Source organism: Rattus norvegicus, chromosome 19 (assembly GCF_021556685.1).
Source record: "Rattus norvegicus strain SHRSP/BbbUtx chromosome 19, alternate assembly SHRSP_T2T, whole genome shotgun sequence".
In the NCBI taxonomy this organism is placed as follows: domain Eukaryota; kingdom Metazoa; phylum Chordata; class Mammalia; order Rodentia; family Muridae; genus Rattus; species Rattus norvegicus.
The window spans coordinates 17,610,876-17,635,140 of record NC_141552.1 but is presented as its reverse complement, the minus strand read 5'-3'; the positions used below and the strand labels follow the sequence as shown (position 1 = coordinate 17,635,140).

Below are 24,265 nucleotides of genomic sequence, written 5' to 3'. Positions count from 1 at the left end.
GAGAGGAGTTGCAGCAGAGGGGGTGTGTTTTCCTGACCTGTTTGGTACCCAGTGTTTTTTGCCAAGGGTCCCTTTATTACTTCTTGATGGAACCAGGCCTGCACATATCCAGGAAACATTGGGGTGGAACCTGGGCTTGGTGCCCACATGCTGGCATCGCTGAGGGTGAAGCCTAGCCTATCACACTTCCAGACACCGAGTGCAGATGCCTGGGTTCCTATATAATGGCGGTTCTTACCCTTCCTAATCCTGTGTCTCTTTATTTCAGTTCCTCATGTTGTGATCCCAACATAAACTTATTGGAGAGCTACTTCATGAGTGTAACTTTGTTACTGTGAGGAACTGTAATGTAAATGTCTGGTGTGCAGGAGCTCTGCTGTAGAACCCACAGATTGAGAGCAGCTGCTGTAGAGGATGAGAGTCCTCTGCCAGCCCTGGTGTTTGCAGAGATCCCCTGGGTTCCTAGTCTCCATGGCTTTCCCAAGGACAGGGTTTATTCTCGGCCGTCTCAGGGCCCTGGACCTCACAGAAACATCCTCTCCCATGTCCTTCCTGTTGAGGAGAGCGTGGTTGGTCCTCAGCACAGACCAGTCAAACAGGGCGCTGTATAGACACTTGGCCAGGGGTCTCCTGCAGTTATGGCCTCTGGACAGAGGGGTTTCTTACCTGGGGTGGGGCAACCATGCCAGGTACAGGCAGTGATGCTCAGAGTCAAGACCTAGTTTTGTCTTATTTTCATAGACAAAGTTGCCCAGGCTGGCCTCGAACTTGCCGTGTAGCCAAGGATATTTAAACAACTGATCCTACTGCCTCTACCCCCCATGGCCTGGCATTGCAGATGAGTGTTACCAGAGCTGGCTTGTCACAGCTGCTGTACGGCTCTAAGTCAGGGGCCTCATGTGCAGGAGTGTTATGACTGTGCCATCCCCACCCCGCAACCAGGGTTTTCAGCTTTCTCCTGCTGAAGTCTGCTTAATCCTACCCTGGCCCCAGGACACAGCAGCTGTGGGAGACTCAAAGCCTGGGGCTTCAGCACAGCATGGGTACACAGCATGGCATGCAGCCTACACGGCTGTGAAAAAGCCAAGGAAGTGCTTCTCAGCTCACCTCCTGTAGGAGTGTCTAGTCCATCCTTCTCTCCATGGACGCAGACATCTGCTTCCAACTGCCCGACATGTCCCTCTGGTTTTCACTTTCCTGGATGCCATGTCAATGCCACCACACAGAGTGCTGCCTCTACTGGGGACACACACACAACCTCTCTGGGGGACATCTGAGCCAAGCAGGAATTGGGTGCACTGCAGAGAGGTCAAGTCATGTCGTGAAGTACCTTGTCCCACAAAGGCTCACTGTTCAGGGAGTTGACTGGAAAAGTAAGCTTATGCCCCTGGGCAGGGTCTCCATAGGGAGTGTCCCACACCCTGCTATCAGGTCTATTCCTGGTGCCATGCAAATTCAATTTGCAAGACCCAATGCTCTGGAAATGTCAAGAGCTAACGGAAATGTACCAGGAAGTGCACACCACAGCAAAGGGAGAGGATGGCACAGAGACCTATGCTATGGGTTAAGGGGCACGGAATGGCCACCTCGAGCACAGGAGTCAGTCACCTCTTTCACAAACAAGGCAAATGGTCAATGCTCTCAGCTCTGGGAGCCTAAAGGGCTCTGTGGCTCCTAAGCCCTGCAGCTGCAGCCAGAAGCAGCACTGAACAGGATGTAAATGCTGAGGATGGCAATGTCAATAAAACTTTATTTACAAAACCAAATTGGTGGTGGTGCTGGTAGTGGTGGTGGTGGTGGTGCTGGTGGTGGTGGTGGTGGTGGTGGTGGTGCTGGTGGTGGTGGTTGCGAACTGGTTCATTTCAAAGCATGCTGGAGTGGCATGGCCACTGAACATCAGGAAACACAGAAAGGAATGCGACCGGATGCAGGGCTCCCAACACCCTAGACGTCGACCTATGGCACTGGAACAGGGTCCCTGAAGGTAAGTCTGGACAGTCAGATAAGGTAAGTACATTTTATTACAAGGAAATGGGACAAGATAAACCTTCTCTTCATCTCGCTATGCTTACGCATCTTTAAGAGTGCAGGGAATTCATGTCTATCAGTCTGGTTTAGAAAAGTGTTTAGAGACAGCAAGAGTAAACTCCATGGTTCCCTGACGAGGGTTCCAGGGATTCTGATATCTGGGTCAAAGTGAAAGTTAAGGAGAAAAAGGCTGTCAGGCAGGGCAAAAAGATTCCAATTCCTGATCTCTTTGTGCTGTAATTTTTACTGTGTTCAAGGCCATGAATGCAGACAGGGTAATAACGAATACAGAACAAGAAGCTAGAGCTTCATTAAGACAAAACGAAAGTAAAAGTTTTGCCCTCTGCACCACTGCCTGAATCAGGTTTTTCTAAGTCTTTTCCCGAGGATGGCATGTTGACCATTATATTCACACGTTGATAATGATGAATTCACCTGCTTTTTCTTTTCCTATAACTAGGCCAGCGTAGATTCAAGGTGTGGCCCAACTGACTTATTATAAAGGATGATACTGGTTGGTTGAAAAAGGTAGTAGCTTTCTATGAACCATATATTAAGTTTTTATGTATATTAAAATTAACATTGGAAAGAACAATGGTAGGAGAGGAAGCTGGAGGACAACTGCTGCAAATGCTTGCTTTTGAAAATGCTAATGAAGAGTACAGGAGAGCATTATTACCTATAAAGGAGGCTGGGGATATTAATGCTTATATGAAGGCATGCAAGGGTATCTTTTCTGAAAATGGAAAGATGCATATTTGGCACGTATTGATCCAGATAGAGTTATTAAATTATATGTTTAAATACTCTTGAATATCCTACAGGCACTTTCGCTCAGGATGAGTTGCCTTTAGAATGGGTTTATATTAAATAAAACTTTAACCAAACATTAACAAATTATGAGGAACAAATTTCTTTAATTATTCAGCAAGGCATACAAAGACCTGTTACTTTGTGGGGATATGATTGTGCTGCTCTTGTTTTCCCATTACGCAAAGATAAAGTGGAATATTTAATGCAGATGTCTGAGGTTTTTCAATTAGCCATGATTTCTTACACTGGAAATATTGAATTTCATCCTCCCCATAGTAAATTGTGGGATTGCTTTAAAAAACAAAAAAAAATTTGATAAATACACTAATTTCTGTTGATCCATTACCATCAGACTTTACTGTGTTTACAGATGGCTCTAACACCAAGATGGCTTATTGGACCAAAGATTAATTTTGGGGACAAGAATCTTCTTTTGGGTCAGTACAACAAAATGAATTATTAGCGGTAATTAATGTATTCCAGGATTTTACTCATGATGTAAAAATATTATAGCTGAGTCTGCTTATGTTGTAGGAGTAGTACAGAATATTGCGACTGCTGTTGTTTCTACATCTAAGCCTATATTAAATGTTATTCTCACATATTAAAGGACTATTGTTATTATGAAACTCTAGAATATTCATTACACATACTAGATCACATTCAAAATTTCCAGAATCTTTAACACTTGGCAATCATATGGTAGATCAATTAGTGGCATTTGCTACCCAAGAAGAACACAGTCATAATCATGCCAATACAGGATATTTACATATTAAATATAAGCTTCCCTATTCTCAAGCCAAACAAATTATTGCTAATTGTCCTATGTGTCAGTCTTCATGTATAAAATGTGTTCCATCTCAAATTAATCCCAGAAGGATGCAACTTAATACATCGTGGCAGATGGATGGAACCCATATTTCTGAGTTTGGTCGCCTTTCACATATAGATGTAAGCATAGATAATTTTTCAAAATTTGTGTGGGCTACACCATTGCCAGGAGTACGCACTGCTCATGTTATACAGCATCTATTGGAAACTTTTGCTGTTATGGGACTGCCCTCTAAAATTAAAATTGATAATGGACCAACATATATTTCTTATCAATATAAACAATTTTGTCAACGATATCATATTGTACATATTACTGGTACAGAACACAATACACAAGGACAAGCTTTTGTTGAAAGAATTCACCATACCCTGAAATGACAAATTATAAAATTAAAAAGGGGGAAAAGAGATGGCCTTATGCAACCTGAATGGAGTTTGCAGACCAGTCCCAGAGCTATATTGGCACAAGCATTATACGTTATTAATTTTCTTAATTTACCACAAGGTGAAGTTATATCAAGAGCCGATAGACACTTTGTTGAACTTCCCCCCAGAAGGCATGGAACAGACAGTATGGATAAAAATTGCCTGGGATGCTGAATGGCAGGAAGGGACATCATTGTATGTAGGGGAGAGGGTTTTGTCTCATTACAGGATGGGAGACTATTCTGGTTACCCAGGAGATGGATCCAAGCACAGAATGATAAGAACTGCTCCCTACCCTCAAAGGAATCCAGTTAAACCAGCTACATTTTCTCCTGATGGATGTTCTCAGGAGATGAGGAGGTGTCCTCCATTACTGAGGCCCTGGCTTATCTTAGTGTCCACAAACAACAATGGATAAGGATCCGTGTAGTGACAACCCTATTACCTAAATGGGGTAAGGTGAAGCGATTAAGCACTGAAAGGAATAATTTTGTCCCCTTCAGGAAAGTCCTTTACTGCTGAGCACTTATTCTTAGCAATGTGTGTTTTACTCATGGTTTCTTCTGCTGCGGCCATGCCAGTTATCGGGCTTATATTGCTTATCATGATGAAATCCTACTACTTTTCTGTTAGTAAATATATGGATAATGACACAGAACATGATTGGAAGTTAATTCAAGCCTATTTAGAGGGTAATGAAAGTGCTTCAAAAGTAATTAATGCCTTGAAATATGATGTTCGAATGTCTTTTGGTAAACAGCTAGAAGATACTACCCCTATGGAAATAGCGAAATTATTGGCTGATCAATTGACAGGATTAGATCCCAAGGCTTGGTTTCAAAGGATTTTCCATAGCTTGGGAGGAGCTAGTTTTGCCATAATCTTATGTACATTATGTATTATGTTGCTTTATTTTTACATGACTAAACCCCTACAAGGACCTTTAGCTATGTTATGTAAAGTGTTACTTTAAAACAAAAGAAAAAAGAAGGAATTGTTAAGACATAGAGATGCAGCTCCCAGGCAGGGTCAAGAAAGGCCTGGTGACAGATTCAAGTAGGGGCTGGAATGCCGCCCTGGAGAAGAAAATGTTTTTCTCACTTGGCCTTAAATTATGTTCTGCTGTGTCCCATTTCTGTGGAAGTGGTTCTAACGCTCTCTTGGTAATGGTGAGTATATTTTGATTATAATAAGAGAGGTGATTTGTTATATGAATATTTTTAGAAGAAGCTTTTGTTTATTCGTTTTTCTTTGTTTAATCTTCCCTCATTCTTCCTGGTATCCTGGGAATAATGATCTTATGGTATCTTGACACAATGAAAATTGTAGTAATGCATATTCTTAGCTTAATAAGGATTAATAAAGCTTGCAACTGCGTGCAGTTTCTTCTGCCTTTGCTCTGCATCCCCTGTGTCCTGGGGTATGCGACCATACCCAGGGCCCCAACTCACTACACATTGACAATGGGTCACCCCACAAAACACAGAAGCATCTACCTTAGTCAAAAATGGACATTTTATTGAATGCATACACTAACACTGATTGATCACATCCATAGCTAAGATACTAGGGGCAGATCCGTGGCCCAAAATACATTCCTCTAAACCTATAAAGAAAGAAAGAAAGAAAGAAAGAAAGAAAGAAAGAAAGAAAGAAAGAAAGAAAGAAAGAAAGAAAGGAAGGAAGGAAGGAAGGAAGGAAGGAAGGAAGAAGAAAAAACACAAAAAACTTAAGCTTCTCATAGGAACTTCGCAGGAAGTGTTGTCTGGCGGTCAGTTCTGATTAGGCCATTTTAGATGAAACACTGCATAGTGACCCTTAATGTGATGGGCCCTATATAAAGCTTTTTGCAATATTGGAATTTTAACAAACCTCATCCAGAACATACAGCAGAGACAAGGATGTGATCACCATGTCCTTGCTCTCTATCAGGTTATTTTTCTGTGTCCGTGATTGTCAGGCATAGAACAGCAACAATCTGAAATAGCTGGTAGACATGGAACAAAGTGGCTAAAACTATAGTTGTGGGTTGCACACCTCAACTGTCAATGGCTAATGCTGTCCTCAGAGACCTCGGAGGCCCCTCTTGTAAGACTATCTATTGGAAAGTGGAAGCAGGTTTATCTGAGCTCAAAGTGAACCTGGCCAGCCAGGGAGAGGGCAACATGGGATACTTGAGACCCTCCCTTAAACCAGCACAAAAACCAACCCTTCATTCAAAGCATCATCTATTAATTCTTTATTATTTACCACTTTCTCCCTACCAGCCTTTCAGTCTGGAATGGTAGAAAAGGACTGGGAATGTCCCTTCTATTCTAAGGACCTTGATCTCTCTTTCCTTAGGTCCACATTAAGAACACATGCAAATGGGTATCACCATCTGAACAACTTAGTATCATCTACTCAGTATATCTAGCCTAATACTGTTGTATGACAATCTCAACCTTCCCTGAGTTTCGCTGACCTAGCAAGAAGTATGAAGTACTGAGGCCACACCCCAGTGATCCTTTCAAGGGGTTAGAAGAAAGCCGTGAGAGATGCTGCACTTCTTTGTCCTTAGATTAAATCACATTGACACAATGTGGGTGGACTATTTAACCAGACATGTTTCTCCCAACCCCACCTTTCTGAGTTCAGACCATGGCAGAATTCATGCCCCACCACCCTAGATATTGAGTTTAGTGATATGTAATTATTATTTAAACCTATGTATTAAATTTTGTCATTTTGTTAATTTTTGTGGTTTTCACAGTCTTCTTTGATTAACTTTCCTAGTTTTATTAATTTATCCCCTGTGTTCTCTGGTGTTTTGTCCTTCCCTTCAAAGTAAAGTATTCCTTTTAGGATCCGCTACAGAGCTGTCTTACTGGTTACTCATATATTGTTAAATTTATTTTTAGTGTGCATTAGTCAGCACAGTAGCTGTGCAGCTGCCTGACCTCCATGGACCAGATCTACTTTCCAAACAATAAGGCTCAACTCTTACAGGCTATGTAGCATCTTGGCTGCTCTTTGTTCCCCTTGGACAGCCCTCAGGACCAGGCTCTCCTCTCCCTTAACCATGGCTGCTTTCCTCTTCCTCTCTCCTCTCCATCACACATGTTCTTCCTTTATTCTCTGGCAGCTTCTTCCTCCTTCTTCCCTCCTCATGATCCTCTCTAGCAAAGCCCTCAAAGCTCACCTCCCCCATCTGTCTGCTGTGCAGCTGTTGGCTGGTGGCTTCTTTATAATCACAGTTAACTGGGAGCAGGGTCATTTATTTGGGGTTAACCAGTCTTGAGTTCTACAAATTAGCATTAAAATACAAGCAGCATTAGGCCAATCCACTACAGGGATTTTTGTTTGTTTGGTTGGTTGGTTTGGTTTAATTTTCATTTAACTTTTTACTTGTTATTTTATTTTTGGCTATTTTTTATTAATTGGTTATTTTATTTATTTACATTTCAACTGTTGTCCTGCTTTCCACACTCCCCTCATCAAACCTTACATCCCATTTCTGCTCACCTTTGCCTATGTGACAGTGCTCCTGCACCCACACATATCCATTCCCACCTCACACCTCTAGGGTCTGCATTTGGTGGGGCTACAGACCTCACTTTGAACCATAGAGCATCCTTGCATACACTTTGGCTGGCAGTTTGGTCCCTGGGAGCTTGGGGATTAGGGAAAGAGGATCTGGTCAGATATTAAAGCCCATGATTGCTGCATTCTCTTCTTTTTCTGGTTATAGGTGAAATTATGTTTGTGTGCTTCTCTTTTCTTAAATTATTGAGAGAAGATTAATTTCTTGGTTTTTCTTGGGTATAGTTTAGTTTATTTTCTTGGAGTTTTCCTCCTATTAGCCTCTGTTGTGCTTTCTTACAGAAAAGAATTGTTTAAATTTGGTTTTGTCATGAAATATCCTGGTTCCTCCTTTTATGTTGATTGAGGATTATGCTGGATATAGGAGCCTGTGTCTGCATTACATCTGCCCAAGATTTTCTGACTTTTAGAATCTCTGTTGAGAAGTCTGGTGTAATTCAGATATGTCTGAATTTATTTGTTACTAGATATTTATACCTTACCCCTTTTAATGTTCTTTCTTGATCTGTGCATTTAGCATTTTAATTATTATGTGAATGGAGGAATTTTTCTGGTACAATTAGTTTGATGTTCTATAGGCTTGTTGTACCTTTATGGCCTTTTCTTTCTTTACCTTATGGAAGTTTGCTGCTATGATTTGTTGAAGGTGTTTACTGGATCTATGAACTAGAAATCTTAATTCTCTTCTCTATCTATTATCCTTAGGTTTCAACATTTAATTGTCTCCTGAAAATCATGGATGTTTTGGATTCAATAAATTATACATGTTTATCTGAGATGGGTGTTTTGTGCTTTGTGGGATGACCTCCTTGACCCCAGGCTGCATGAAGAATCTCAGTTGACAATGGAGACATAAATTATAAGTATGTGTAGCAAGACCCAGGCCTCTTCCAGGTTCTTAGATATTAACTGAGAACCTCAAATACAGTAGTAATGTGATAGTGTGGTGTGAATCTAGTTACTATTCTCTATTTTGATATAGATGACTCTTTTTGTGTCATGGTCAGCTTATAATGACTAGAAGACCTAAGCTTGAGAATAACCAAAGACTACATTGCTTCTCTAGCAGCTGAGCTTTTAAAAGTCCTGGTGTGACAGCAACTGTTGGTGGACATTCTGGATTATTCCTTCTGTACTTTAACTCTCTGTGTCACTTCCACCATCAGTAAGTTAGTTCAATTCCATAAATTGGAAATCCATCACCTGGAAGAAACACTCTTTTTTTTTTTAAAGATTTATTTATTTATTTATTATATACAAGTACACCGTGACTGTCTTCAGATACACCAGAAGAGGGCATCAGATCTCATTACAGATGGTTGTGAGCCACCATGTTGTTGCTGGGATTTGAACTCAGGACCTCTGGAAGAGCTGTCAGTGCTCTTAACCACTAAGCCAACTCTTTAGCCCAAGAAATACATTCTGAATATGATCTGAGATTGGCCATGGAAAAAGGGTAGCTTGAACTGTCCCACCTAGTTTCTGGGCCTGCACAGGCCTGCTCTCCAAAAGAAACCTGTGTTCACAGCTGTTGGCTGGCTAAGAAAGTTTTCACGAGACGTGATACACAGCCCTCGGTCTTCTGCTTCAGTCATCTGCACAATTTTTCCCGGACGATATCCTCATACCTCCAGCAGGCGGGTGATGAAGCTGTCCACTCTCAGCTCCCCTTCAGCCATCTTGTGGGCACTAGACTCTCCTCCCTGCAGCAGGAACAAGGGCTTCTCCATGGTGGCTGCAGCAGCAGTGGTGGTTTGGCATTCTCACCTAGGAGGCCCTATGCCTTTCTACCCCAGTTCCAACTCACCTCAGGCCCGGGCCTTCCCCCCATCCACTTCCCATGGAGCAGGGAGAGCAGCACCCACTAGAAATAAAAGGGAAGCCCTTGGTCCTGCCAAGAGTGAACCCCCAGTGAAGGGATTGTTGGGGGGAGGGTGGTAATGGGAGGAGGGTGGGGAGGGGAACACCCATATAAAAGGAGAGGGGGAGGGTTTAGGGGGATGTTTGCATGGAAACCCTGAAAGGTAATAACAATTGAACTGTAAATAAGAAATACCCAATTTAATAAAGATGGAGAAAAAAATAGAAAGAAAAGGCACACATTTAAAACAGAAGAATATGGACCCTAATTTTAAACCACAGCTCTGTCAATTAACTATACCTTTAAGGAAGCTCAGAAAAGCAGGCCAAACAATTAATATTTTCTCGGTTTAAGTAAATAATAATGTCCGCTTCTTGCTATTGTGGAGGGAATTAAATAGATAATATGTAATCATGGAAGTTTTGAAGTTCCATCCATTTTTCTGTTCATTAAATCAATCTTACTCATTTCATTGATCAAATATGTATGTTTTCCGTTTCACAGTTATATGTATAATAAAACCAGTATAAAAACCTTCAGAATATTCAGTTATTATAGATATTTGTCATTTCTTACAGAGGGCAACTATGATTGGCTACACCCAATTCTATAAAAAACAAAACTCAGGAAACCTGGCCCTGGGCAGCAATGAATCAAGAAATATCTAGGATGGTGGGGCATGAATTCTGCCAAGCAATGACCTCAGATAGGTGGGGTTGTGAGGAAGATGTATGGTTGAATATCCCAATAGATTCACGTTGTATCATCTTGATTTAATCGAAGGACAAAGAAGTGCAGTATCTCTGATGGCTTTCTTCTAACCCCTTGAAAGGTTCACTGGGGATTGACCATAGAACTTCATTCTTCTTGCTGGAGCAGCAACACTCAGGGAAGCTTGAGATTGCCATACGCACAGTATTAGGCTAGAAATGCTGAGTAGGTGATACTAAGTTGTTCAGATGGTCATACCCATTTCATTTGTTCTTAACGTGGACCTAAGGAAAGACAGATCGAGGTCCTTAGAATACAAAGATCATTTGCAGTTCTTTTCTACCTTTCCTGAATGAAAGACTGGTTGGCAGAGAATGGTAAAAATTCAAGAATTGGTAGATGATGCTTTGAATGGAGGGTGGGTTTCAGTGCTGGTTTTAGACAAGTTCTCAATTACCCCATCTTGTTCTCTACGTTGCTTGTCACGTTCACTTTGAGCTCAAATAAAGCTGCTTCTACTTTCCAACAGGTAGTCTTACAAAGGGGCCTCCAAGGACTGTGAGGACAGCATTAGCCAATGAGAACTGAGGTGTGTAACCCACAACTATAGCTTTATCTGAAAGACCCTCAGACACAGGAGACTCTCGCTCCAGTCCTGAGGACAATCACCACCCCATGAACACACAGGACTCAGTCTTGATGTAAAAACAAGAGGTTTACTTTGGGATACCAATGCACTGGGGCTCGACACGGTCCTCACACAGGAGGGATGTGAGGAGCCTCAAACAACAGAAATATACAGCTTAAATAGTCAGTTAAGATTACACAGTTTCCTTAGCTCAGCTATTTCGTGCCAAGGATAACTAGGCAGATCTTTCTCGTCCTGGAATTCCTGGGATAAGGCCGTACCACATCAATGCAGCCATTTCAGTACGAAGGACTTCTAACTTGATATATGTTTTCTTATCCTGGGGTTCCCAGGACAAGGACCAAGGATATCTGTCTTGGCAGGTGTTTCTCTTCTGGAGTTCCCAGGACAAGGCTATAGCTATGTCAGCCTATAGCACAGCTGCATTCAGTACCAAGGACATCTCACTTCTATAGTGGTCAGTCAGCTTCCCAGAGATGTTTCCTGTCTTGTAATTGCCCTGCAGTAAATATGTTCTGTACCCTCTGTTCTTATGGTCCGGCAGCTTCCTAGAGAGTGGGTGGGAATGTGCTTTCTGTACTTTCTATTCTATTGTCTAATGTGTAGGGGCTAAGCGAGGGCCAGCTTAAAAGATTCTCATTCGTAAGAAATGGCTGTACTGATATCAAACGGGGATCTTTCATATCCACTTTCTTCCAAGTCTACCAGCCACCTCAGATTGTTGCTGTAATATGCCTGACAATCAAGGACATAGAAAAATAACTTGATACACAGCAAGGACATGGCAATCATATCCTGTGTTGTTATGTATGTTCTGGATGAGGTTGGTTAAAATGACAATATTGCACAAAGCTTTATATAGGACCCATCAAATTAAGGGTCACTATGCACTGTCATAGCTAAAATGGCCTGGTCAGAAGTGACCACTGGATCACTCTTCTGTAACTTCACATGAAAGGCTTGTGCTTTTTGTGTTTTTTTTTATTTTTCTGTTTTTTCTTTCTTATTTATTTATTTATTTATTTATTTATATATTGTTTTATATGTTGTCAGGAAGATAGTTCAAGTCATGGATCTGCCCCCAAAATCTGAGCTTTGCTACTAATACTGTAAACAGTATTAGTGTATGCATTCAATAAAATAACTTGTTTTTTTTTTAAGTAGGATAGATGCGTTTGTGTTTTGTGGGGTGATCCATGAAACAGGAGTGAAGATGCTTGTTTCTTACTCTGTCCACTGAGTTATGTCTCCAGGCTTGTCCTACTCCTTTGGCTGCACCCCCCCCCCACACACACATCTGCTGACTGTTTTATTTTTCAGATGAAATCATATGTTATAGCTTAGAGAGGCCTGTAAGCAATCCTGCTTTGGTAACTTAGGTGCAGAGAGGAGAGCCCCACACTCAGCCTGAGGGTGCATTCCCTGGTGGATCCAATATTTCAGTTTCCTCTGCTAACAGATCACCACATTGTTGCCAAGACCATAATGAATGCAATTCTTTCTCCTAAGGAATCTGGTGGCAACTGTCAAATGTTAAGCACAAAGCTTCAGGTTGTACCTATAACACACACCCACATCGAAACCTATCCTACAGGCTATTTCTGGGTGTGATTTCATGCACCTGCACATGATGAGACAGGAGACCTCTTTGGCTACTTATAGGAACTGGTGTGATTTCTCAGTAATCTTTAATGGGTAATATTGCTGACTGAGGAGAATTTGAGGTAGGATGAAACATTTCTGTGCAGGGATTGGGGAGGAAGTACTCATTTAGATACATAGCAATGACTTCGGTTTTTCCAATCAAGCCTAGATTTGGCTTTGGAAGCATGTGGTGCTCAGTGGCTATGCCACAGGGAAGTCCCCTGAAAAGGGCACATCAGCTTTTGCTCAGTACAGGGAGAACATTAGCAGGGAGGCAAAGTCTGTTATCCATGACATCAGCCGTCCCTTCGTGGACATTCTATTGTCTCCTAGAGACTTCTTGGAATCCCTGTGATGTCACCAGTATCGTTGTGACAACCAATTCCCTACTTTTTCTCTTAGTGTCCAAAGGATATATCCACAGACATGTTTGCCCGTCTTTGTAGGCGCTTTGGGAGAGTTGATGTTGATAGAGAAGAGTCTAGAGTGAAGCAAACGAAACCTAAAGGTAATGATGGACACAGGACATGGGGAATGTGGAGTAAGTTCTGGGCAGTGTATGTTGAGCTTCCTGTCAGGGGTGTGTGTGGGGGTCTTCCGCTGGCCGTTTTAGTAATGGGCCACAACCACTGGAACATCTCCACAGATATTGAATTCCATGATTATCACAATTCCTGAAAGTCAAGGTTTTCACATCATTAGTTTCTCCATAACCACATGGAGGATATGGCAATGCCTATGCTATTATTCGGTGAACTTCTAGTCTTTACTTTTACAGTGCATTCGGTATATTAAATTGATATAATAACACCATCAGGAGTCATGGAGGGTATAACTTTTCTGAATTAAACAGGGCATCAATGTACTTCACTTTCATTGCTTCTTTAAATTCAGTGAATATCTGACAGTAGTAAGAGGGAGAGAACTGTGCTCCTGGCATGACCTTATATTCTTAGAACTCCTTTGACTACCTCTGGCTGACGGGGCCAATCTTACCTTCATATATTAGACGTTCTGTGTAGCAGATATTTTTCTAAAGTAGCCAAACTATATGGAGCAGGGAGAGAAAGAGCCTGTAACCTATTGGCACTTCTGGGGCATTTGTCATTTCAGTAGGGGGAATTAATAAGTCTGTTGACCATGTCCTCCCCCTACATGACTTTTTAATGCAAAGTTATTGGACTAGAGTAACAGTGTAGGATATCTGACTATCCCTGATCAATCAAGTCATTGTGGATGCTGAATTGATGATCTGACTTCTGAAACCAGAGGGGTGAGGGTCCTGAAACCAGGTTGTAGCCTGCGTACCTGATAATAATCCTGGAGAAGGCATCTCTCTGGTACTTGTAAGCCTGTGTGGGTGGGCATGGGGAACACCTGGCTGCTTACATCTCTTGGTCTCTATATAGTAGTGGGGGAACTGTGATCCACTTAGGATGCCTCTTACACATAGACCAAACTCCTTGCAGTGACACTGGCTTCCAAGCATGTTCTCCTGTTTGGACCTCACTGTGGTCTATGTATGCTCTATGCATTCGCCCCATGCGGGTTCACTTGTGTTCTTCTACCTACAGAGGCCTGCAGACAGACGTCATCCCCTGAAAATGTCCTAAACAAGGTGCAGGCCAACGAGGAAGAGGAGAGGCTGAATAGAGAACTGGAGCTAACTACCAAGGAGAGAAATGAGCTGACAGATCGCCTCCTTTATGTGACAGGTGGATCCATGAGCAAGAGGTATGCATTGCTCCAAACAAACGACCTTGTTCTAAACCTCATCTCCCATAGAGAGGAGATTCAGAACCTGAGCCTTACTGAGGAGTGAGATTGAAAATGGACTCTCTGATTCTGCCTGTTGAAAATCTGAACTTTCAATCTCAGTGAAGATTTCAGGGATAAAGTCACTGGAGCATGATTTCCCAGTGTACAATTGGAAAGCCCTTGACAGGTGGCAGCTTTGCAAGGTTCTAGGTGCTGTGAGTTTGTGGAGAGTGTTTGTACTTGCTAGGAAGGTGACTGAACGCTATCATCTCCTGGCAGCAGCCTTAGGTGACAGGTCCCACAGTGTTCATATCAATGCTTAAGTAGAAGGCCTGAGGCTCTGGCCTGCTCCTTCTTGTCTCTGTGCCTTACACTCTGAGACAGTAATGGTGCATGCATTTCTACTGATTCTCATTGTGCTCTTTCCATATTTGTCTCTCTTTCTCATTCTCTGAGTCTGTTTACTTTTCTTTTCTTTTTTTTTTTTTTTGGTTCTTTTTTTCGGAGCTGGAGACCTTAATTTTCTTTTCTTGTGGGTGTGCCCCAGTTTGTGTGTCTGTGTGTGCACAGCTTTGCATGCATATGCACAACCTTTATATGTTTCTCTATCCCTCCAGCTTTGGAATTTAGGGGTCTGTTTTTTGACCTCAGGATTTACCTTTATATTAGTTTCTTGGAGGTGTAAGTGCTTTATTTTGGAAGCCCCACTTTCAACAGCACAGTTCTTTGCCTGTGTAGTCACATTTGTATATACATTTGTATGCCTTTGGGCTGATTATAAGTTTGTGGCAATATCTGGTCTCATCTCCAGAATTATGTGTACTGTCTGCCTCTAGAATATTAGTTATTCGGCTTGTAGCATTCCACTTGTCAAAACAGGAAAAATGAAATCAGAGGTTTCTGGATGTGTGTGTGTGTGTGTGTGTGTGTGTGTGTGTGTGTGTGTGTGTGGTTGGGTAATCTCTGTGGCCTAGGCTCTTGACAGCATAACAGGTTTGAATGCAGATCCAGCCCTCCTGATTGAAAAAAGTGAGCCAGGGGACCCTTTATTTGGGTGCTTAGTTTCTGTTGTCCTGGGCACACAATTCCAAGTTTCTGAAGCTGAAGAAGATCCAAATATGAAGAATTCAGAAAGTGTCCTTCCAGGCTTGGGGTAGTACAGGACACAGCCTGAGTTCCTATAATCCTAAACCTCGATGTTCATTGGGTTCTATCTTCCTGGGGCCAGCCCCTACTTCAGGCCAAATCCATTTTATGAAAACTTGAAGATAAAGGAGAAAGAGGTCATGTCATTACTGCACAACTTAGACACAAAGAACATTGAACATCGTGAGAAATTTCAGGAGCTCAAGAAGGAGATTAACTTCTATCGGTAAGTACTGGTCAGAAGTGCCCATCACTTGTGGAATATCCATTGCTGCCTCTCTTTGTTCTGGACTGGAGAGCCTGTAGCTCTGGGTCCATGTCTTCTGCTGTTTAAATATCACTGTGCCGTGGGTCTTTTGGACTCAGATTCAGTTCCATAAGAGACTGTCAGTTATCACCACAGTGTCTATGCATCTTTAGAAGGCTCTGGATAGGACTACACTGATTCAGGCATCAGAGTGTTATTAGGCCAACCTGTGGGTCTGGGGTCATACCAGGTTTAACAAAGCTCAATGTGTGGACCACATGGTTTGCATGACCTCCCTTGGTTCTACTGTCCTCTTGTGGTTATTTGCCGCCTACTAATTGATGTTGCCCCGATGCATTGGGCTCTCATGGGTAGTTGTAGATCCCTTGTTCTTTTGGAGAGACATGGACTCTTATTGGGGCTTGGGTCACAGAAACAATTTATTCTTCCCTGGATTGGCCGTTTGCTGTTTGGGCAGCAGCCTTACATGTATGGAGATGTATTCTATGAAGTCTTTATGGGTATCTGGGTCCTGGTGGAGTTTGTGGGATTTGGCAGTTGGAATGGGAGGAAGAGGCTTCAGGATCTTACTATGCAGAGTGTGTTTCCAGCAACCTGCACAGCCGGCTCCTGATGGACCAGGCATGTATGAAGAAGAAGTTGGTCACATTGAAGCAGGAGAGCAAGGAGTTACAGCGATATTTGTTTGAGTTGAACCCGAATGCTGAAGACGAACAGGAGAAGACCAGCAACCTCCAGACCCAGCAAAATGTGGTAGGAACAAGCAGCTGAGTCAGATTAACAATGTCTGATACCATTTGCCTATTGGATACATCTTTGCTTCCCCTATCATCTTTCTAATCTCCCCACACCCAATCAGTCACCTACCTCATGTGATAGAGTTATTCATTGCTCTGTCTATGCACAAGTATTCTGGGATGTTAACCACTCTTCAGAAACTGAATTATGGGCAAATACACTTATCTGCCCTTTTTGTAACTGCAGGCCAGAAATGGTGACAGAGGAATAACATATCACATGACTGCATCTCCCTGTCATAGATTGGATGCTATGAAGAGTTTTCAACGAGTTCTTGGTCGTGTGACAAAGGTCATACAGGGGTCATGTGATGGTTGGAAGCACCTTGTAGGGATAAGAACCAAGTGCAAATGGCAAATGAGTCCTGGTCATTGGCTTTGATCTCAGTATCATGTGGCCTTCTCCTTTCTTCCTGCAACCCAGTTAGGTCTCTTCTCCTTTCCCCGTTCTTGGTTTTCACTGGTAGAAGTCTGAGGAGCAGCTTGTTATCCCACAGTACTGTGAGGGTTGTTGGTGACTTTCCCCAGGCTGCAGAGATATCAGCAATGATTTCAGTGAAAAGATCAGTGCTGTCTGTCCAATGCAGCTGAAGGGACAGAAAGCAGCAACTTCACAGCTGGTATGCATGTCCCCACCAAATCAGTGTCTTAATAGCTGCCTTCTCCTCCCAGGTCTCAGGAACTGCAGGAGACATGGAATAGGACAGATCCCAGGAAGACAGCCCCCTGAAGAGTGAGTTTCTCTGTCAGGAGTTCCCTGCTGACGACAATCCTCAACAGTCAAAGACTTTTTTGGGGAGAATATTCTTCTTCTCAGTTAATTTCCTCATTGTATAGAGACCCTAAATTTATGTATCCATATGCCAGCCTGTCTCATTGAGGTCTTTCTCCTCTCTCATACAGATAACACCATTTGAGAGACATCTGAGGGGACTGCCTTGACATCTCATGTCCTAGAGGAGAAACAGCACTACAACTGTGTTTCTAAATGTTCATTAAGAAAATGCTGTTAAGAAATGTTTTTGGTTATGATTTTCATTGAAGTTTTCTTTTTGTTATATCATAGTTATATATTCTTGTAACTGTTTTTCATTTTTTATACCATTTTAGTTGTTCATTTTATGCCTGTTTTTTGTAAATTGTATTCCTTATGAATAAAAATTGATTTGTAACTCTTGACTCTTAAGACCATCTTATTCAAGGGTCCTTTCCCCTCCTGTAGACTTAGAACTGACAGCTGGATATGGATCTTTGCATGGTCCAGGCAGCATGAGTAAATAGGGAATTTAAAGCCACCAAGGTGTACACAGGGTGATAGTGTCTTTTGTGTGGATAATGTGACTTTTTTTATGGACACACACTTTATGATGTAATCACTGACATACTGTATCCATGCTGTCATGTGTTCTGCTCATCCTAATCTATATCAGTCTACAACACACATTCCTTATTGACTGATTGCCCAGATATTGAGTAACACACACTCATGCCTGTAGAGCTGCAGAAAAAATGACAACTTTCACAAAGGAATATAGAATAATCCTAATCAAGAACCATGTGCCTCGGTTTTTATTACAATACAGCATTAGTATTAAACCACAAAGATAATAACCATCAACGTCATTTTGGGAAATAGGTTTTTATAGGTGCTGTTTCACTTGATCATTCATATGCTGTGTTTTTTATTGTTGCTGATTATATTTATTTTTATCATTTAACTCAATGAATTTTTTTTTTCAAATGTATGTCTGGGCCACTCCTGAGTGCATTTCCCTCATGATCCAAAAGAGGGAATAGCATTCCCCATTGTAGATGATTGTTAGGGACCATGTGGTTCTTCTGAGAGAGCAGCAGATGCTCTAACCTGTGAGCCATCACCACAGCTCCTGTAGGTAGCTTTTGTCCTTCCAGGGCATGTGCTATACTAGATGGACGCCATCATCTCCCATTAAGGAGAGAGATCTCAGGAGATTTGTATGTACAGGTGGTTGAGCGGTGCCTGCTCAATGTGGGAGCCTGCTAGGCATCCACACCGGGCTCTGGTGCCTCCACTGCTCATTGTGCATTCAGGATCACCCTCCAGCATCACTCAGTTTCAATTCCAAACAGATCTTTCACTTACTATCGATGATTATATACATTAAGCACATCTGATAAAATACAGAAGAGACTAGCCTCCTTCTACAGGCCAACTTGGCATAATGAATTCTTTTGATAGAAAGCAAGATAATTATCTTAATCTATGCAGTTTAGGGAGGTCCTCAAGAGCACCCATAGTGAATGCAGACTGCAGCTGTGACCACATGTTTCTTTTGCAGAGCATGTCTGTGCTAGCCCAGAACTTAGGTGGGATAGTTCATGTTTCACCTTTTACATGGAAATCTGTGATCGTATTGAGAAAGTATATTTTCCACGTGACTCATTTACAATTTATGGAATTAAACTGACTTACTGAGAGTGGAGGTGACTCAGAGAGATAAAGTGCAGAAGACTTATTCAGTATGTCTGCAAACCGATGCTGTCTCATTAGGGCTTTTCAATGCTCAGCAGCTAGAGAAGCAAGGGAGAGGAATTGGTGACTCTCAAGCTTAGGTCCTCTAGTCATTATAAGCTGAGCATGACACAAAAAGTCATAGTTATCACACTAGAATCTAGTAACTAGATTTAACCAACCTATCACATTAATGCTATGTTTGGTGGTATTTTTTGCTCTCCTAGAACCTGGAAGAGGCTTGGGGTTTTCTAATCCTACTCATAATTTATTAATCTTCCCAACACTATGGGCTTTGTTCTGTTAATGCTAACAGCGCCATCCAATACCTAGGATATTTTCTACTGACATGTGTGACGTGAGACAAAACAGTCCCTGTCATCCCTCACCTGAATAAACTTCCTTAGAGGACAGTGTAGTTGGAGGGTCCTTCTTTCCTCTCCAAGATCGAGAAACATTTCCAGTCTTCAGACAAGTGTGTCAGCCATTGTCCAGTGACTGTCTTGAGATGTCCACAATGTCAGCTGAGTGAGGGCAGGGCAGGACAGGGTAGGGCAGGGGATTGGGGCAGGGCAGGGCAGGGCAGGGCACAGCAGGGCACTGGGGCAGGGCATTGGGGCGGGGCAGGGCAGGGCAGGGCAGGGCAGGGCAGGGCAGGGCAGGGCATTGGGGCAGAGTCCATGAGATGTCAGTAGGCAACAGGCCAGCTGGGGCTAGTGTGGGTACAGGGCTTCTAGTGTGGGTGTGAGAGGAGGAAATTAGGAATGGTCAGATTCTGAGGCAGCACATAGGCCGGAAGCAGCTTAGATCATCTCAGTGCCATGTAGGGACAATGTAGACACTGATGTGCAGTGTGGGGATGGTAGGGTCCCATATACTGCTCTCTGCAGGTGTCAGGTGAGCATACAGTGGCTCTGTCAGACTTATGACAATCAGGCAGGCACTGGGTGCAAGTGAGAATCATGGGACAAGCCCTGTGTGCAGCCTGGTTTGGGGACATTCCCAGGTGCCCCATGGACTGCAAATTAAAGGCAAAGGCCACAGGGAAGCCAGCAATTCCCATGCACAGGACATAAATACCTGTAGATCTTTCTAAAATTTCCATAGACCATCTGTCACTAGTCCTCATTATAGAAGGCACCAACATTCTGCCCTCTACTTCAACTTGGTGAGACAGTTATTCTAACTCCAGCAGGAAGGCCTCAGGGAAGACAGTAAGAACTCGCAGGTGACCCCTTTTACTATTGAAACAGGGTCTTCCTATGGAGCCCAGAGTGGCTGTAGGATACTAATGCTCCTGCCTCACAGTGACTAGAATTCCAATCCACCCTCAAGAGCAGTTGATTCATCACTAGATCAGACTAAGGAGTGTACACTGCTCATGTTATACAGCATCAATTGGAAATTTTGCTGTTATGGGACTGTCCTCTAAAATTAAAACTGATAATGGACCACCATATATTTCTTATCAATTTAAACAATTTTATCAACGATATCATATTGTACATATTACTCATATAGAACACAATTCACCAGGACAAGCTTTTGCTCAAAGGGTTCACCATACCCTGAAATGACAAATTATAAAATCAAAAAGGAGGAAAAGAGATGACCTTATGCAGCCTGAATGGAGTTTGCAGACCAGTCCCAGAGCTATATTGGCACAAGCATTATACGTTATTAATTTTCTTAATTTACCACAAGGTGAAGTTATATCAAGAGCAGATAGAAACTTTGTTGAACTTTCCCCCAGAAGGCATGGAACAGACAGTATGGATAAAAATTGCAGATCCGTGGTCCAAAATACATTCCTCTAAACCTATAAAGTGAAAGAAAGAAAGAAAGAAAGGAAGGAAGGAAGAAAGAAAGGAAGAAAGAAAGGAAGAAAGGAAGAAAGGAAGGAAGGAAGGAAGGAAGAAGAAAAAACACAAAAAACTTAAGCTTCTCATAGGAACTTCGCAGGAAGTGTTGTCTGGCGGTCAGTTCTGATTAGGCCATTTTAGATGAAACAGTGCATAGTGACCCTTAATGTGATGGGCCCTATATAAAGCTTTTTGGAATATTGGAATTTTAACAAACCTCTCCAGAACATACAGCAGAGACAAGGATTTGATCACCATGTCCTTGCTCTCTATCAGGTTATTTTTCTGTGTCCTTGATTGTCAGGCATAGAACAGCAACAATCTGAAATAGCTGGTAGACATGGAACAAAGTGGCTAAAACTATAGTTGTGGGTTGCACACCTCAACTATCAATGGCTAATGCTGTCCTCAGAGACCTCGGAGGCCCCTCTTGTAAGACTATCTATTGGAAAGTGGAAGCACTGTGTTCTAAGTGAACTGGGCCAGCCAGGGTGAGGGCAACATGGGATACTTGAGACCCTGTCTAAAACCAGCACAAAAACCAACCCTTCATTCAAAGCATCATCTATTAATTCTTTATTAATTACCATTTTCTCCCTACCAGCCTTTCAGTCTGGAATGGTAGAAAAGGACTGGGAATGTTCCTTCTATTCTAAGGACCTTGATCTCTCTTTCCTTAGGTCCACATTAAGAACACATGCAAATGGATATCATCATCTGAACAACTTAGTATCATCTACTCAGTATATCGAGCCTAACACTGTGCTATGACAATCTCAAGCTTCCTTGAGTTTCGCTGACCTAGCAAGAAGTATGAAGTACTGAGGCCACACCCCAGTGATCCTTTCAAGGGGTTAGAAGAAAGCCATGAGAGATGCTCCACTTCTTTGTCCTTAGATTAAATCACATTGACACAATGTGGGTGGACTATTTAACCAGACATGTTTCTCCCAACCCTACCTTTTTGAGTTCAGACCATGGCAGAATTCATGCCCCACCACCCTAGATATTGAGTTTAGTGATATGTAATTATTATTTAAACCTATGTATTAAATTTTGTCATTTTGTTAATTTTTGTGGTTTGAACAGTCTTCTTTGATTAACTTTCCTAGTTTTATTAATTTATCCCCTGTGTTCTCTGGTATTTTGTCCTTCCCTTCAAACTAAAGTATTCCTTTTAGGATCCTCTACAGAGCAGTCTTACTGGTTATACATATATTGTTAAATTTATTTTTAGTGTGCATTAGTCAGCACAGTAGCTGTGCAGCTGCCTGCCCTCCATGGTACCAGATCTACTTTCCAAACAATAATGCTAACTCTTACAGGCTGTGTAGCATCTTGGCTGCTCTTTGTTCCCCTTGGACAGCCCTCAGGACCAGGCCCTCCTCTCCCTTAACCATGGCTGCTGTCCTCTTCCTCTCTCCTCTCCATCACACACGTTCTTCCTTTATTCTCTGGCTGCTTCTTCTTCCTTCTTCCCTCCTCATGATCCTCTCTAGCAAAGCCCTCAAAGCTCAGCTCCCCCATCTCTCTGCTGTGCAGCTGTTGGCTGTTGGCTTCTTTATAATCACAATTATCTGGGAACAGGGTCAGTTTTTTGGGGGTTAGCCAGTCTTGAGTTCTCCAAATTAGAATTAAAATAGAAGCAGAATTAGGCCAATACACTACAGGGAATTCTTTTGTTTTGTTTTGGTTTAATTTTTCTTTTACCTTTTTACTATTTATTTTATTTTTGGCTATTTTATTAATTTGCTATTTTATTTACTTATATTTCAACTGTGGCCCCCTTTCAAGTATCCCCTCATCAAACCATACTTCCCATTTCTGTTCGGCTTTGCCTATGTGACAGTGCTCCCCCAACCACACATATCCATTCCCACCTCACACCTCTAGTATCCCAATTTGGTGGGCAACAGGTTTCACAAGAGCCAAGGTCCTACCAGCGCATTAATGCCAGGTAAGTCAATCAATCCTCTTCTACACAGGGACCTAGAACCATAGACCCATTCTTGTATACACTTTGGCTGGCAAAAGTGGTCCCTAGGAGCTGGGGAATTGGTGACAGACAGACTAGTTAAATATTAAAGACCAATGATTGCTGCTTTCGTTTCTTTTTCTGATTGTGGGTGAAATTATGTTTGTGTGCTTGTCTTTTTTTCTTTTTGAAATTATTGCGAAGTGATTAATTTCTTACTTTTTGGGGGTATAGTTTAGCTCATTGTCTTTGAGTTTTCCTCCTATTATCATGTGTTATGCTGTCTTAGAGAAAAATATTGTTTAAATTTGGATTTGTCATGAAATATCTTGGTTTCTCCATCATGATGATTGAGAATTATGCTGGGTATAGGATCCTGGGTCTGCATTACATCTGTCCAGGATTCCCTGGCTTTTGGAGTCTCTGTTGAGAAGTCTGGTGTAGAGACCCTGAAGGGACAGACCAGATAAACAGTGCTCTGCACCCAAATCCCGTGGGAGCGAGAGATAAACCAACAGAGAAGCAGTCACGCCTGGGAAACCAGAAGAGACTGCACTCTGCACACATCTCTGACGCCAGAGGAAAACACCAAACGCCATCTGGAACCCTGGTGCACAGAGGCTCCTGGAAAAGACGGCGCAGATCTTCCTGGTTGCTGCTGCCGCAGAGAGCTCGTAGGCAGCACCCCACGAGCAAACTTGAGCCTCGGGACCACAGGTAAGACCAACTTTTCTGCTGCAACTGACCTGCCTGGTGAACTCAAGACACAGGCCCACAGGAACAGCTGAAGACCTGTAGATAGGAAAAACTACACGCCCGAAAGCAGAACACTCTGTCCCCATAACTGGCTGAAAGAAAACAGGAAAACCCTACAGCACTCCTGACAAACAGGCTTATAGGACAGTCTAGCCACTGTCAGAAATAGCAGAACAAAGTAACACTAGAGATAATCTGATGGCGAGAGGCAAGCGCAGGAACCCAAGCAACAGAAACCAAGACTACATGGCATCATCGGAGCCCAATTCTCCCACCAAAGCAAACACGGAATATCCAAACACACCAGAAAAGCAAGATCTAGTTTCAAAATCATTTTTGATCATGATGCTGGAGGACTTCAAGAAAGACGTGAAGAACTCCCTTAGAGAATAAGTAGAAGCCTACAGAGAGGAATCGCAAAAATCTCTGAAAGAATTCCAGGAAATCATAAATAAACAAGTAGAAGCCCATAGAGAGGAGTCACAAAAATCCCTGAAAGAATTCCAGGAAAACACAATCAAACAGTTGAAGGAATTAAAAATGGAAATAGAAGCAATCAAGAAAGAACACATGGAAACAACCCTGGATATAGAAAAACCAAAAAAAAGAGACAAGGAGCTGTAGATATGACCTTCACCAACAGAATACAAGAGATGGAAGA

At 42.4% G+C, this 24,265-nt stretch overlaps 1 protein-coding gene across 18 annotated transcripts; it reads left to right on the top strand.

The window, feature by feature from the left end:
• Positions 1-1,771: 1,771 nt before the first annotated feature.
• On the top strand, positions 1,772-17,700 carry LOC147998930 (disks large homolog 5-like). 18 transcript variants are annotated; one of them, XM_087595634.1, is made up of 11 exons: positions 1,790-1,984; positions 2,489-2,556; positions 3,212-3,278; positions 8,392-8,549; positions 10,788-10,847; positions 12,954-13,059; positions 14,126-14,285; positions 15,538-15,681; positions 16,314-16,476; positions 17,193-17,253; positions 17,424-17,699. In XM_087595634.1, exons 5-10 carry the CDS (start codon positions 10,836-10,838, stop codon positions 17,220-17,222), a joined length of 615 nt encoding a protein of 204 aa, XP_087451760.1. In that variant the 5' UTR covers positions 1,790-1,984; positions 2,489-2,556; positions 3,212-3,278; positions 8,392-8,549; positions 10,788-10,835; the 3' UTR covers positions 17,223-17,253; positions 17,424-17,699. The 18 variants fall into 18 exon arrangements, with proteins under 18 accessions (XP_087451775.1, XP_087451771.1, XP_087451760.1 ...); XM_087595636.1 differs by lacking the exon at positions 2,489-2,556 and having other exon boundaries at positions 1,805-1,984; XM_087595635.1 differs by lacking the exon at positions 8,392-8,549 and having other exon boundaries at positions 1,805-1,984.
• Positions 17,701-24,265: the final 6,565 nt, after the last annotated feature.